Source organism: Schistocerca nitens, chromosome 6 (genome assembly GCF_023898315.1).
Source record: "Schistocerca nitens isolate TAMUIC-IGC-003100 chromosome 6, iqSchNite1.1, whole genome shotgun sequence".
Classification (NCBI taxonomy): domain Eukaryota; kingdom Metazoa; phylum Arthropoda; class Insecta; order Orthoptera; family Acrididae; genus Schistocerca; species Schistocerca nitens.
This window is the reverse complement of record NC_064619.1, coordinates 334813670-334830013: the sequence shown is the minus strand read 5'-3', so window position 1 is coordinate 334830013 and position 16344 is coordinate 334813670. Positions and strand designations below refer to the sequence as shown.

The following is a 16344-nucleotide window of genomic DNA, read 5'->3' as shown; positions in this document are numbered from 1 at the left end:
ATTCTATGAAACTGTAGGGGCTGAAGCAGGAATACTCCACGATCCCCCACAGCAAATTCCGCATTTTTTCAACTCAAACTGACCGAGACAAAAAAATTGTTGGGTTACTCACTGAACGCCCCTCATATAATTGGATCCGATATTGCTTATAGACTTACCGCTAGGATTATACATGCCAGGCAGCATACCTTAGTACTATGTAATCTAACAGTTATTTTCTTACTCGAGAACGGCCTACTACCAATTACGTAAGTATCTACTTCTGATTTAACTTCCAAGTTTTCCAATAATTTTTGTTCCTATAATCTTCATCAACGGGATTACTCTGCTATTCACAATAAAGTGCCTCGAAGAGGATTGAATGAACCACCTTCAAGCTGTCTATCTACCGTTCCACTCTCGAACGGCGAGCGAGAAAAACGAGCGCTTAAATTTTTCTGTTCGAACCTTGATTTCTCTTATTTTATTGTGATGGTCATTTCTCCCTATGTAGGTGGGTGCCAACAGAATGATTTCGCAATGGAGGAGAAAACTAGCGATTGAAATTTCATGAGAAGATCCCGTCGCAACGAAATTCGCCTTTGTTTTAATGTTTGCCACTCCAATTCACGTAACATGTCTGTGATACTATCTCCCCTATTTCGCGATAATCCAAAACGAGCTGCCCTTCTTTGTACTTTTTCGATGTCATCCGTCAGCACCCACGTGCTGCGGATCCCACACCGCACAGCAATACACCAGAATAGGGCGGACAAGCGTGTTGTAAGCAGTCTCTTTAATAGACCTGTTGCACCTTCTAAGTGTTCTGCCAATGAATCGTGCGCAGTCTTTGGTTTGCTCTGCCCACAACATTATCTACATGATCAGTCCAATTTAGGTTATTTGTAATTGTAATCCCTAAGTATTTTGTTGAATTTACAGCCTGCAGATTTGTGTAATTTATCGCGTAATCGAAATTTAGCTGATTTCTTTTAGTACTCATGTGAATAACGTCACACGTTCTTTTATTCATGGTGAATTGCCTCTTTTCGCACCATACAGATATCTTACCTAAATCATTTTGCAATTCGTTTTGGTCATCTGATGACTTTACAAGACGGTAAATGACAGTATCATCAGCAAACAATCTAAGACGGCTACTCAGATTGTCTCCTATATCGTTAGTATAGATCAGGAACAATAGAGGGCCTGTAACATTTCCTTGGGGAACGCCGGATATTACTTCTGTTTTACTCGATGACTTTCCGTCTGTTACTACGAACTGTGACCTGGCTGACAGGAAATCACGAACCCAGTCGCAAAACTGAGGGGATATTCCATGCGCACACAGTTTGGTTAGAGGACGCTTTTGTGGAAGATGTTGAAAGCCTTCTGGAAATCTAAAAATATGGAATCAATTGGTATCCCCTGTCGATAGCACTCTTTACTTCATGAGTATAAAGAGATAGTTGTGTTTTACAAGAATGAAGTTTTCTGAATCCGTGCTGACTATGTGTTAATAAATCGTTTGCTTCGAGGTAGTTCATAATCTTCGAACATAGTATATTTTCCAAAACTCTACTGCAAATCGACGTTAGTGATATGGACCTGTAATTCAGCGGATTACTCCTATTAACCTTTTTGGGTATTAGTGTGACTTGAGCAATTTTCCAGTTTTTAGGTACGAAACTTTCCTTGAGCGAGCGGTTGTATATAACTGCTAAACATGGAGCTATTGTATCAGCAAACTCTGAAAGGAACCTGACTGGTATACAATCTTGACTGGAGGCCTTGCCTTTATTAAGTGATTTGAGCTGCTTTGCTACACCGAGGATATCTACTCTTATGTTTCTCATCTTGGCAGTTGTTCTTGATTGGAATTCAGGAATATTTACTTCGCTTTCTTTGGTGAAGGAGTTTCGGGAAACCTGGCAGTCTTTACCATTTCTGCTAGTCGCCCGAAACCAGAGAGAATCTCCTCTGATCCAAAGCGACACACGTCATTGGCACCGACATAGGCCACCACCTGCAGTTGGCTGCACTCTGTACTCTTCATGGCATCTGGAAGCACCCTTTCCACATCTGGAATGACTCTTCTCGGTATGCACACCAACTGCACACTGGCTTCCTTCTCCTACTAGGCAGCCAAGTTCCTAAGGGGCCCTATTACGCGCCTAACGTTGGAGCTCCCAACTATCAATAAACCCAGCCTCTGTGATTGGCCAGATCTTGCAGGCTGATAGGTTTCCTCTGAAACAGAACAGGCGACTGCATCTGGCTGAGCGACAGTGATAAAGGGCATAGCTGTCTCAGATCCTAATGAGAGTGGTAAACTCTCTGTGAATTCCCAGACCTTGTGGACCGAGAAGCTTCCTCTGGAACAGTGTGAACGACTGCATCCGGCTTAGAGACTTCCTCAGCCACAGATAACGCCCGAAACTTGTTCGTCAAACGAACTGGGGAGGCCCTACGATCGGCCCCTCAGAAAGTCTTTCGCTGCCTGCCAGACTTTGGAATGATCTCCCACTCGACCACAGGTGAGGGGTCAGCCTCAGTGCAGGCAGTACCCGGGGCGGCCACGTGGGACGTGCTCGATGACCCTCGCATCCTTGCATCTGACCCCCTCACAGTGATGCCACTTGGCAGCAGCCTCAAGCTGTGTGACAGAAGCCAACACTACCTGGAGCTGTGAGCGAAGGGTCAACAACCCACAGCAATCACAGTTTCTATCCATTACTGAATTCGCTCCTGTTTGAATCTCATAAAAATATGTAATAAACGAACGGTGCACTCGCCTTATTAGCAGCAGGAACTCGTGGTGCTCACTGATGGTCTAACCGACACATAGTGCTGTTGTTTCCGAACTTCTCACGACTTTGCTATAGTTTCCTTTTTGGTTTCCTCTGAAGATGGGTACCTTAAAGATCCTTTCGAAACGGATCTCTGTTCATAATGTCATTTACTTCACTCTTCAACTCTTTCATATCACTTCTGATTCTATGCAGTCACTTGCACTACAGAGACTTTTCTCCAGTTGACGTCTTTAAAAATTCTCTTGCATATCTTATTTTCATTCGCAGGAACCAGATGGCCATAAAACATCATTCTATGTTTTCTCATCGCTACATTTATTTGTTCAGTTTTTCTGTACAGATCCTTGTTACTCCTCTTCTGGTATTCATTTTTCTGTTTTGTTGACCCCATAGTTCTTTAGGAGTTTCTGCTCTTTCTGCTCCATATTTTCGATTTCTCCCGCCTTTTTTGAAATCGACACATTTGCCTTCATATAAATATTCAGGTTTTTTACTGTAAAACAGTGCCGTAATTATGCTTGAGAGGCAATATATCTCTTATTGTTCACATCTTAAGTTCAGCGAAAAGCCTTTTCCACCTTCTTTGCCCAGAGTTTCTTAGCTTCCCAGTCACGGCCGTTCTTCTTTATTACTTCACCAAGCTATTCATACTGTTTTTGATCCATTGTGTTTTCCAGAATGATGAAATCATCCAGGGAACGCCACGAAAACATTCTTGAAACAATACACTCCCACCTGTTTGCAGGGTGTATGCTTTCAGACGTTTCACAACGATGAAACATAAAACCTTCATTCATGTAAAAAGTCCACCTGTCGCCACTCAGCGGACATCCAATTGCGGTACTGACGCGCAGATTTCAGCCTTCGTCGCCGATGCACAGCAGTCAGCATGGATGCACGAACCAAGCGCCTGTTGTCGAGGCCCATATACAGCAACATTCGCTTGACGGTTGTTGAGGAGACAGTGTTGCTAGGCCCTTGGTTCATTTGGACGTTCAGTTGCTCAACAGTTGCATGTCTGTTCCCCTGTACGCATCTTCGCAGCCCTAGTTCATCCTTGTTATCTATGTCCCATGGTGCACCACAGTTGCCTCGGCGCCAGTTTTGGGTAACGCCATTTTGCCATGCACGGTACATTTTAACCACGGAGGCATGCGAACAGTCTACAGACTTAACCGTTTCGGAAATGCTTCCACCCTTGGCCTGAAGGCTTATGATCGTCAGCTTTTGGTCGCCAGATAATCCGCTCCGTTTCCGCATTACAAAAACTACCGCACTATTTTCCGCGTCTCCCGACACACTTTATATACCATCCAGTGCTTGTGCTGCCACATGCTGTCATTAAGTGGCTGTTGCATATTGGCGCTGAACGTAGGCGGTGGTCACATTAACGTGACTGGGCCGTTTATTTCAGACACACATACACCGAAGTGACAATAGCCATGGGATAGCGATATGCACAAATACAGATGGCGCTCGTATCGGGTACACGTGGTAAAGGGCAGTGCATAGGCCGAACTGTCATTTCTACTCAGATGATTCATTTGAAAAGGTTTCCGACGTGATAATAGGCGCACGACGGTAATTAACGGAGTGGTACGCGATATGGTAGTTGGACATGGATATTCCATTTCGGAAATCGTTAGCGAATTCAGTATTGCTAAATCCACAGTGTCAACGGTGTGCCAAGAATACCAAATTTCAGGCATTACCTCTCACCATGGACAACACACCGGCAGATGTCCTTCACTTAACGACTGTGGGCAGCGGCGTCTGCGTAGAGTTGCCACTGCTAAAATACGAGCGACACTACGTGAAATAATCACAGAAATCAATGTGGGACGTACGACGAACGTATCCCTTAGGACAGTACGGCGAAATTTGGCGTTAATGGGGTATCGCAGTAGACAACCGACGCGAATGCCTTTGCTAACAGTATCGCCTGCAGCGCCTCTGCTCCTCTCTGGGCTTGTGACCATATCGGTTGGAATCTAGACAGCAGGAAAACCGTGGCCTGGTCAGACGAATCCTGTTTCAGATGGTAAGAGCAGATAGGGCTAGAGTGTGCTGCAAACCCACCGAAGCCATGGACTCAAATCATCAACAGATACTCTGGAAGCTCCGTAGTGGTGTGGGATGTGTTTACATGGAATAGACTGAGTCCTCTGGTCCAACTGAACCGATCATTGACCGGAAATGGTTATTTTCGCCTACTTGGACTCCATTAACAGCCATTTATGCATTTAATGTTTCCAATGATGGAATTTTTACGGATCACAACGCGGCATGTCATTGGGCCACTATTGTTCGCATTTGGTTCAAAGAGCATTGTGTACAGTTCAAGTGAATGATCTGGCCACCCAGATCGCGCATCACGAATCCCATGGAACATTTATTGGACATAATCGAGAGATCCATTTGCGCACAAAATCCTGCACCAGCAGCACTTTCGCAAGTATGCTTTGCTACAGAGGCAACACAGCACAATATTCTTTGAGGTGACTTCCAATGACTTGTTGAGTCGATGCTAAGTCGAGTTACTGCACTACACCAGGACAATGCTAGATGGTATCCCGTGACTTTTGCCACCTCGGTGTGTATTTCAGATGGATTTAATATATTTCACACATATTCGTACAGTATTTAATCCGTCTCTTTAGCGAGTTTGGCTGTACAATTCCATTAGTCCATCTCCATAACTGAATGGTCAGTGCACCTGACTGCCATGCGAAGGATCCACATGCGATTCTGGTACTGACAGAGATTTTTCCTTGGTGGAGAGATTGGAACTGGGTGCACTCAACCTCGTGATACCTCCTGAAGAGCTATTTCAATGAGTATTAGTGGCTCCAGGTCACGAAAACTGACAGTGGCTAGGAGAGCAGTGTGCTGACCTCAGGCAGTTCCATACCACATCCAATGACGCCAATGGTGAAAGATAAGTCGGCGGCCAGTCAGTACCAATGGGCCCACCAGGGTCTGTGGGGGTATTTAGAGTGTTTAGAGAGAGTTTTGTAATCCTGCCAATAATGTCACCATGCAGCTGTAGAGAGGACGTTAAACTGTATCTATGGTATTGAGCCATGTGGCATGATCTTTGGCCCCAAAACCCACTGAGTTATTGGCTTGTTGCTGTGTTTATCCTCATTATGTGTTTGATGAATTACGCAACGCAAATAAGAGTCATGTTGTGTTCCGTACTTCAAGAGTTTTCCAAGTCAACTAATTACAGGGAAGGTATACTGGTACCAACAAGTCGTTTTCGGACGTTTTACATGTCAGTCCTTGACATCGTCATCTCCATTCTTATCGGTAGTAGGATTGTCTTACTGCTACAGCATTTTTTTAATAATGTCTCATGTATGTACCGAAGTATCCTCTATTCTGTTCGATTGTGTCCTTGAAAGGATGATCTGAGAATGCGAAGAATAACTTAGAAAGTGTGGAGTAAATAACCAGATGCAATCAAATATACGAGGCAGCTAAGACGGACCACCCCAAACATATCCAGAGTGAATCAATATGTCGAGCTATGCTTTTCGCCAAGTAATAACGGACAACATGGCAAATTTCCTGACTTTCGCAACTACACTGATGAGCCAAACCATTATGGCAACTTGCTTAATAGCTTGTTTGTCCGTCTTTGGAACGAAATACATCACTGATTCTGCGTATCAGGGATCCGACAGTTTGTTGGTAAGTTTGTGGGGATATGTGGCATTAGATGTCTACGCACAAGTCACGTAATCCGCGAAAATAACGGGCCACTGATTTGCGTACGCGGTGATGGCCCCAGACAGCGACCCATATGGGTTCTATAGGATTAACATCAGGCGAATCAATGTCAATTCATTATAATGCTCTTCAAACCACTGCAGCACGATTTTGGCTCCGAAAGACGACATTGCCGTTGGAGAAGGCTTCACGGATGAAGGGATACAGGTGGTTCGCAGCTGTCAGCGTGTCTTCGATTACTGCCACAGATCCTATGCAAGTGCTAGAGTGTATTTTCCTCAGCAAAATACTGCTCCCACCAGCCTGCGTCCGTGGCGCGCTTCACGTTTCGAGCCCCCGTTCTCCTCGATAACGACGTTTGTGGAGACTACCATCGACCAAATGTAGTAAAAATGTGATTCACCTGAAGAGCCGACATGTTTCCGTTGATCGACGGTCGAATCCAGATGATTCCGTGCCCATTGCAGTCGTAATAGACGATGTCGTTGGATTCACATGTGACCACGTAGGGGTGATCTGCTGCTGAGCTCCATGCTCAACTATGTGCGATGAACGGTGTGTTCCGAAACACTTGTCCGTGACCAGCATTGTGCTCTTTCGGCAGAGATGCCACAGATCATAATGTATCCTATTTTATAGAGCAAACAAACCTCAGAACCCCCCACGTTCTGAGAAGACTCGAGGACTCCCAATTATTTAGCGCCTAGTGGTAGTTTCATTGTCCTTCTACCTCTTTCCGTAGATGCTCACGACAGTAGCACGTGAATATTTTAACAGTATCCTCTGTTTCTAGATACTCGTTCACAGGCTCCACGTAATAATAATCTATCCTTTATCAAAGTCGCTTCTCTCAACGGATTTCCCCATTTGCAGCCCATATCTTCTTTAGGATGGTCCCCCGTTCGTGTCTGCTCCGCTTACACACTTTTGTTACCGCGTCACCTGGCCGCAACGCCATCAGGAGGCACCCAACATCGCGGTGAGCAGCGGTCAGAATTTCTTGGCTGATAGGTGCAATTTTTATCGTTTATAGTCGCCAAATTACAGCATCAGCTTTGTATTCTTCTAATGGAACTTCAACGACATAACATGTATGAGACTTGATCATATAGTATTAAGATAAAAGCGCCGCATACCACTGTCCCGCCGTTAGGAGAAGACGTTTCACAAACGTCTGTCGTATTATACCAAATCTAACCTAACACGTAACTCAGCTATGATTCTTGTGTTTACCTGGCCTCTTCAAGTCCATCAGTCTGTCTTCTGCTGTTTTAGCAACCAGATTACTTGCTCTCAGGCCGCTGAGACATGCACAATGTACACTACAGTCGAAAAATTGAATGTCGTTCATGGCGAATGTCGCGAATCTATTAGAACAGCGATGCGGTTATATGCTGAGGAGTATGCAGATGGTGCCAAGGATTCACGATCTGTCTTTTCAAACATTATAAAAATTCTAGAAACTGGAAGAATGGAGAATAAAATTCGCCAAGAACAAAGAAGGACTGTGCGGCTGGTCCCGGCGGAGGTTAGAGTCCTCGCTCGGGCATGTGTGTGTGTGTGTGTGTGTTGTGTGTGTGTGTGTGTGTGTGTGTGTGTGTGTGTGTGTGTGTGTGTGTGTGTTTGTCCTTAGGATAATTTAGGTTAAGTAGTGCGTAAGCTTAGCAGTTAAGTCTCATAAGATTTCACACACATTGGATTGGACAAAGAAGAGCAAATGATGAAAGTAATGAAACTAACATTTTAGCAGCAATAACACATCTACATCTACATCTACGTGATTACTCTGCTATTCACAATAAAGTGCCTGGAAGAGGCTTCAATGAACCAGTTTCAAGCTGTCTCTCTATCGTTCCACTCTCGAACGGCACGCGGGAAAAACGAGCACTTAAATTTTTCTGTGCGAGCCCTGATTTCTCTTATTTTATCGTGATGATCATGTTTTCACAATCGGAGGAGGAAACTGGTGGTTGAAATTTCATGAGAAGATACCGTCTCAACGAAAAACGCCTTTGTTTTAATGATTGCCACTCCAATTCACGTATCATGTCTGTGACACTATCTCCCTTATTTCGCGATAATACAAAACGAGCTGACCTTCTTTGTATTTTTCCGATGTCATCCGTCAGTCCAACCTGATGCGGATCCCACACCGCACAGCAATACACCAGAATAGGGCGGACAAGCGTGATGTAAGCAGTCTCTGTGGTAGACCTGTTGCACCTTCTAAGTGTTCTGCAATGAATCGCAGTCTTTGGTTTGCTCTACCCACAATATTATCTATGTGATCGTTCCAATTTAGGTTATTTGTAACTGTAATCCCTAAGTATTTAGTTGAATTTACAGCCTTCAGATTTGTGTGATTTATCGTGTAACCGAAATTTAGCTGATTTCTTTTAGTACTCATGTGGATGAATTCACACTTTTCCTTATTCAGGGTCAATTGCCATTTTTCGCATCATTTTACAATTCGTTTTGATCGTCATGACTTTACAAGACGGTAAATGACAGCATAATCTGCAAACAATCTAAGACGGTTATTCAGATTGTCTCCTATGCCGTTAATATAGATCAGGAACAACAGAGGGCCTATAACACTTCCTTGGGGAACGCCGGATATTACTTCTATTTTACTCGATGACTTTCCGTCTGTTGCTACGAACTGTGACCTGGCTGAAAGGAAATCACGAATCCAGTCGCGCAACTGAGACGATATTCCATACGCACGTAACCTGGTTAGGAGACGCTTGTGAGGAACGGTGTCGAAAACCTTCTGGAAATCTAAAAATATGTAATCAGTTTGACATCACCTGTCGATAGCAGTCATTACTTCGTGAGTATAAAGAGCTAGTTGTGTTTCACAAGAACGATATTTTCTGAATCCGTGCTGACTATGTGTCAATAAATCGTTTTCTTCGAGGTACTTCATAATGTTCGAATACAGTATATGTTCCAAAACCTTAACTTTCGATTTTGTGATGTTTAGTGTTATTATTATTATTTTTAATTTACTCAATTTCCTAACAGGTCTATTATAACTCCATACTGGTATAACCAATATGATAGAGTAGGTCGAGGAAACAATGGAGCCTTTTTCTGAAGGTCCGAGGCGGAGGGATACAACTCTGCCAGGACGCCCCCTATGAAGGACGAGGCCCCCTATGTCCGGAAATACCGCAATCTATCCCGAAATACCGCAATCTATTTTTCCTTAGAGTATGATCGTTGGGCTGCTAAGGATTGTCTCCACGAGTAGAAGACTTTGAACACATAATTAAAAGTTCAGAAATACAAAACAGAAAAGAATGTGAACTTGGCTAAGATCCAAGATGGCTGTATAACCCGACATTCTGATGGACAAGGAGAGAATGAAGCTGAGGGTCGGCGAGAGGGGTCGTCGGTGTTAGGTCTACGCTGACTGCTGTCCCTAGCCCTTCACCTGCAAATGGAGCGAATACAGCAAACAACTGTAGCCTGTCGCAGCTACGGACTTGACTGCTAACAGATGAGATGATACTTCGTGTGTTTTGTAGGGAGCACATTGTGCTCATGTGGGAGCGATCTAGATGCTTGTAACACAATAAACTGGTAGCCAAGATCGCAGGAATTCTTTTTATTCCATGATACCATGAAATAAAAAGAATTCCTGCTATCTTGGCTACCAGTTTATTGTTTTACTTCGTGTGTTCGTTTTCTGCGCTGATAATGCCTTCGGTATTGTCTTCATGGCCGAGAGGCTGGGACCAAGGACGCTGAATTGCCTTCGTAAGTGGGTGCACTACAAACAATGCTGCACTTTTTAAGTTTCTGTTTTCTGACGTAATTCTCAACCAAATCCGCATAACAGCAACCCCCTATGAGGAAGTGGCACTTCTGTTCACGGTGGCGTGAGCTCTGATTTCGGTAAGCTTTGTACCTGTATCTGACAGCCCACACTTCAGTGTGATTGTCTCCACTTGGGTACCAAACTTCAAATTTAATGAGCCCAAGGACAGTGTAACTTTAAATTTAGAGAAGATCTATTTTATAATATTGAATAAATGCGTGTTCGCAAAAGTAGTATAGGTACGTACTACGTGCCTTACTTTGCACTTAAACCCAGTATTGAATTACGTGATACCGCTGATGTGATACTCCAAGATGGGCGCCACTTTGCACTTAAACGACCTTGAACGAATGTGTCACAAGCCACACTCCCTCTTATCAGTGACATCTCAAACCTTATCTATGACATATCATGACGTCACAAGCCGCGAGATTTTTTCAATGTCGGCATACTGGTGGGAAATGCAGAAAATACTAATGAAACATGCAAACAGTATTATATTACATGTTCAATTTAAATGATTTGTATTATTTTTTTTAAAGAAACACCTAACCATCATCTGAACTGTGTAAAATGTTACACTCCGTCTTCAGTCCACAAGTGGCCCATCGGGACCATCCGACCCCCGTGTCATCCTCAGCTGAGGATGCAGATAGGAGGGGCGTGTGGTCAGCACACCGCTCTCCCGGTCGTTATGGTGGTTTTCTGTGACCGGAGCCGCTTCTGTTCGGTCGAGTAGCTCCTCAATTGGCATCACGAGCCTGAGTGCACCCCAAAAAATGGCAACAGAGCATGGCGGCCGGATGGTCACCCATCCAAGTGCCAGCCACGCCCGACAGCGCTAACGTCGGTGATCTGACGGGAACCGGTGTATCCACTGCGGCAAAGCCGTCGTGTAAAAAAATGTAACCAGATTCAAATAAAAATATTGCCAATACTAGAGTATTCTCATACTGAAAAATGAATAACCTTAATCTAAATTGCATAAAACTGGCGCCATGTTAAAAAAAAACATTGCCAATACTACAGTATTTCCAAAGACTGTTTAAGCTTGACGTAAGTTGTGCAAATCGGTGTTATTCATATCTCTCTCTCTCTCTCTCTCTCTCTCTCTCTCTCTCTCTCTCTTTCACACAGACACACAAACACACACACGTCTGAGAAATATATTATGCATCTGTGTGTACTTGGAAGGCTGAAGAGAAAGAGAGAGAGAGATACTTCTGTGCAAGACCTTCGCTGCAGCGGAAACGTCTCATTAGGTTGAAACGTCCCCTTTAAAGATTTATACAGGACTGTGCTTAAACTGACACACAATATTTTTAGCGCAACGCAATCTCACTTTCAAAAATCCCTACAAAAGAATGGCCCTGACTAACATTAACCTATACCTTTCACATATCACTTACCTCACCAAAAATCTTCGTTACTCGAACTACTGCAATACAGCGAGCGCCACTACTGCCAGCTAAATAAAAGATTCAAAAAACTACTGAAGGCACTAACTACTGATAGGCATAGTTAGCAAATGAAAGATTTTGATAGAGAACAAACAATGTATTTACCTTAATAGTCATCAAAAGTCATAATGTATGTAAGAGTTCATAACATCCATTCTTACAAATATCAAAACTCCGCCATTTCTCTCCCCACATCCACCACTGCTGGCGGCTCACCTCCAACTGCGCAACGCTACGCGCTGTTCACATCCAGCTGCCGCTGCCCAACACTACAATGGCAGACAACAATGCAAACTAGCCACAGACTGCACACAGCACAGCCAGTGATTTTCATACAGAGCGCTACGTAACGTTGCTAATAAGAAAACATAAACAGCCTACTTACAAGGTCAGTACTGATGTGTCTGACTTCATGGTCAAGCTGTAGGCGGTCCATGAGAAGACATGCTTCTCACTAAATAGACTGCTGCATCGATGTGAGAGGGAAGCCAACAGCTTTATAGCGTCGAAAAATGGCGTCATTTGATGACATGACTTTTTCATTATGATATAAAAATATCCACTGCGCCAAAATTTTATACTCTTTCAAACAATAGTTCACGAGCCACTAGCAATTCGTCAATTTTCAAAATGAAACTGAGGTCCAACACACACCCTAGGACAATAAAAAAATGCGTACCGCGAAGGAATTATCCGAATGGGACGGAAATCAGTAGATGTGATGCACATCTACAGGCAGACAAATGACTACAACTTCAGAAAGATTGGATTATTTATTCAAGGGAAAGAGCTTCACAAATTGGGCAAGTCAGTAATGCGTTGGTCTACCTCTGGCCCTCATGCGAGCAGTTATTCGGCGTGCTCCTGAGGGATATCGTGTCAAATTCTGCTCAATCGACGCGTTAGAACGTCAAAATCCCGCGCTAGTTGGACGGCCCTGCCCATTATCCTTCAAACGGTCTCAGACGGGTCAAGATCTGAAGACCTTGCTGGCCACTGTGGGATTCGCCAAGCACGAAGACAAGCAGTAGAAACTCTCTCTGTGTGCGGACCAACATTATCTTGCTGAAGTATAAGCCCAAGATAGCTTTCCATGTAGGACAACAAAACGGGCCCTAGAATATCATCGACGTACCAAAGGGGTCCTGTTATGAAAAGGAATGGCATCCTTGTTGTCGTGCCGTATGACAAGGTTTTCGAATCTCTTTCCAACTGAGAACGTTTGGAGCACAACAGGCAGCGCCCTCCAACTATCTCCGGGATTTTGACGACCTAACGCGCCAATTAGATTTAACACTATATCCGTCAGGAGGACACCCAACAAGTCTATCAGTGAATGCCAAGTCGAAAAACTGCTTGCATAAGGCCTAGAGATGGACCAACACGTAATCGCCTTGCTCTTACATAAATCATTCAGTTTTTATGAAATTGTAATCATTTGTCTGTCTGTACATGTACATCACATCTACCGATTTCCATCCCATTCGGATAATTCCTTCGTTGTGAGTCGATTTTATTTTAGAGTGTACTTTTAAAGTTATGAACACCAAATTGGGTATGGGAGTTTTATTCTTGGGCGTTGTGACGTAGTGTGTTGAGTTTTGTCTCAATAAGCTTTTGCTTTGATTTACGTCGAGTCGAGACTTTATTTAATTTTTATAGATGTTGATTTTTGGTGTTAGATGTTTTAATAACACCACAGGATTCCAATTTCAGTCTTTTCTTATGATCTTCGCTTATAACTTGAAAATTAAAAGCATTTTCACTCCATGCTCATTTACATACTTCGAGGAACGCATTGAAAGTCATATCAGTGTCAACATGACCACTGAGTACATGCCTCAGATTATGCTCGTCTTGTCTGAAAAGAATAATAACGTAGCAAAAAGCTGCCTGCACCATAATTGCGTTCATTTTACTTTTTTCTTTTTATATAGCCTGATCACATATTTTTCTTTGAAAATCATTCTCAGCTGCGAAAGAAAGGTTATTGCTTGTCATACTGCCATTGTAGAAACACCATCACTATTAGCCGTTCCAAAACAACAAATGGTCACTTTATTTTGTATTTGTTCCACTGCACTGATCAGTTATCTATCATAATTCTGATATAACTAGCTTCTTCTTTCATATAATTCTCGCAGAGTAGCGAAATTTGAATGAAACTTTGTTGCCATTATGTATTATTCGTGTGAAAATTTACTGACGAACGTTAAGTTAACGTCAAACTTATTGTGTTGCAGGGAACGAGCTTGCTTTGCTGATCCTGAAGATGGCGGTAGCTGCAATTCTTTCAGAGGTGGAACTTCGAGTATGTTACCGAACCAAGATGCCACTCAGGATTGATCCTACACGCAAGATCATGACACCGAAGGGTGGAGCATGGCTTAACGTTCTTCCCCGGGACTGAGTTTGTGCCTTAACAAGGAGGCTACAACAAAGATAGAAACGACAGAGCATAAAGCCATGTCACTCCATCAAATGTGTTAAAAGTCAAATGTTTTATGTAACTTGTCCAAACTGAATTGCATTCAATTTCTACGGTTTAATCATAAATATTTTATATGTGTTTTGTGATTTAACTTTAATTGTTTTTTTTTCCTATTCTCTTTGTCTATGGCAAGTAATAATCACTTTCGAAGAAGTTTTGGTGATACTACTATGTACCTCTACACTTACTCATAAAGTGCAATTTTTCAATAAATTTTTTTAGATTACTTCATGGTAGAAGCTACATACGAAGTTCATTAAAAAAAAAGAAAAAAAGACTGTCTTTGGTTATGATACCGGTTTACGAATTTATGGATTATTTAGCACTGAGGAAAACAGTATGAAAGATAATTATTTGTATCATACTGACTGTGAGACTGCTGCGTAAGAAATAATACACTCCTGGAAATTGAAATAAGAACACCGTGAATTCATTGTCCCAGGAAGGGGAAACTTTATTGACACATTCCTGGGGTCAGATACATCACATGATCACACTGACAGAACCACAGGCACATAGACACAGGCAACAGAGCATGCACAATGTCGGCACTAGTACAGTGTATATCCACCTTTCGCAGCAATGCAGGCTGCTATTCTCCCATGGAGACGATCGTAGAGATGCTGGATGTAGTCCTGTGGAACGGCTTGCCATGCCATTTCCACCTGGCGCCTCAGTTGGACCAGCGTTCGTGCTGGACGTGCAGACCGCGTGAGACGACGCTTCATCCAGTCCCAAACATGCTCAATGGGGGACAGATCCGGAGATCTTGCTGGCCAGGGTAGTTGGCTTACACCTTCTAGAGCACGTTGGGTGGCACGGGATACATGCGGACGTGCATTGTCCTGTTGGAACAGCAAGTTCCCTTGCCGGTCTAGGAATGGTAGAACGATGGGTTCGATGACGGTTTGGATGTACCGTGCACTATTCAGTGTCCCCTCGACGATCACCAGTGGTGTACGGCCAGTGTAGGAGATCGCTCCCCACACCATGATGCCGGGTGTTGGCCCTGTGTGCCTCGGTCGTATGCAGTCCTGATTGTGGCGCTCACCTGCACGGCGCCAAACACGCATACGACCATCATTGGCACCAAGGCAGAAGCGACTCTCATCGCTGAAGACGACACGTCTCCATTCGTCCCTCCATTCACGCCTGTCGCGACACCACTGGAGGCGGGCTGCACGATGTTGGGGCGTGAGCGGAAGACGGCCTAACGGTGTGAGGGACCGTAGCCCAGCTTCATGGAGACGGTTGCGAATGGTCCTCGCCGATACCCCAGGAGCAACAGTGTCCCTAATTTGCTGGGAAGTGGCGGTGCGGTCCCCTACGGCACTGCGTAGGATCCTACGGTCTTGGCGTGCATCCGTGCGTCGCTGCGGTCCGGTCCCAGGTCGACGGGCACGTGCACCTTCCGCCGACCACTGGCGACAACATCGATGTACTGTGGAGACCTCACGCCCCACGTGTTGAGCAATTCGGCGGTACGTCCACCCGGCCTCCCGCATGCCCACTATACGCCCTCGCTCAAAGTCCGTCAACTGCACATACGGTTCACGTCCACGCTGTCGCGGCATGCTACCAGTGTTAAAGACTGCGATGGAGCTCCGTATGCCACGGCAAACTGGCTGACACTGACGGCGGCGGTGCACAAACGCTGCGCAGCTAGCGCCATTCGACGGCCAACACCGCGGTTCCTGGTGTGTCCGCTGTGCCGTGCGTGTGATCATTATCACATTGCTTGTACAGCCCTCTCGCAGTGTCCGGAGCAAGTATGGTGGGTCTGACACACCGGTGTCAATGTGTTCTTTTTTCCATTTCCAGGAGTGTATATTACAGTGGTTACTGTGAATAGCTTTCATCTGTAAAGGTATCTTCATATTGTTTGGCCGGGAATTAAAGCGAAAATATGGACCATATTACCCAGTTTTTACTGATAAGGAAGGCACTAATCGTAGCAGCTCCATCTGCAGAGTGCAACAAGATGATACAATTTTCGATGGATTATAAACGGTGTCTTGAGGAACAAAGCGAGGATTGAGA

General features: G+C 44.2%; 1 protein-coding gene across 1 annotated transcript in view; it reads left to right on the top strand.

The window, feature by feature from the left end:
• The window catches only part of LOC126262796 (probable cytochrome P450 6a13), a 70487-nt gene extending 56118 nt beyond the window's left edge, over positions 1-14369 (top strand). Inside the window, exon 6 of the mRNA XM_049959617.1 lies at positions 14057-14369. Coding sequence (XP_049815574.1) covers positions 14057-14223 — 167 coding nt within the window. The 3' untranslated portion in view covers positions 14224-14369. The remainder of the gene's footprint in view (positions 1-14056) is intronic.
• Positions 14370-16344: the final 1975 nt, after the last annotated feature.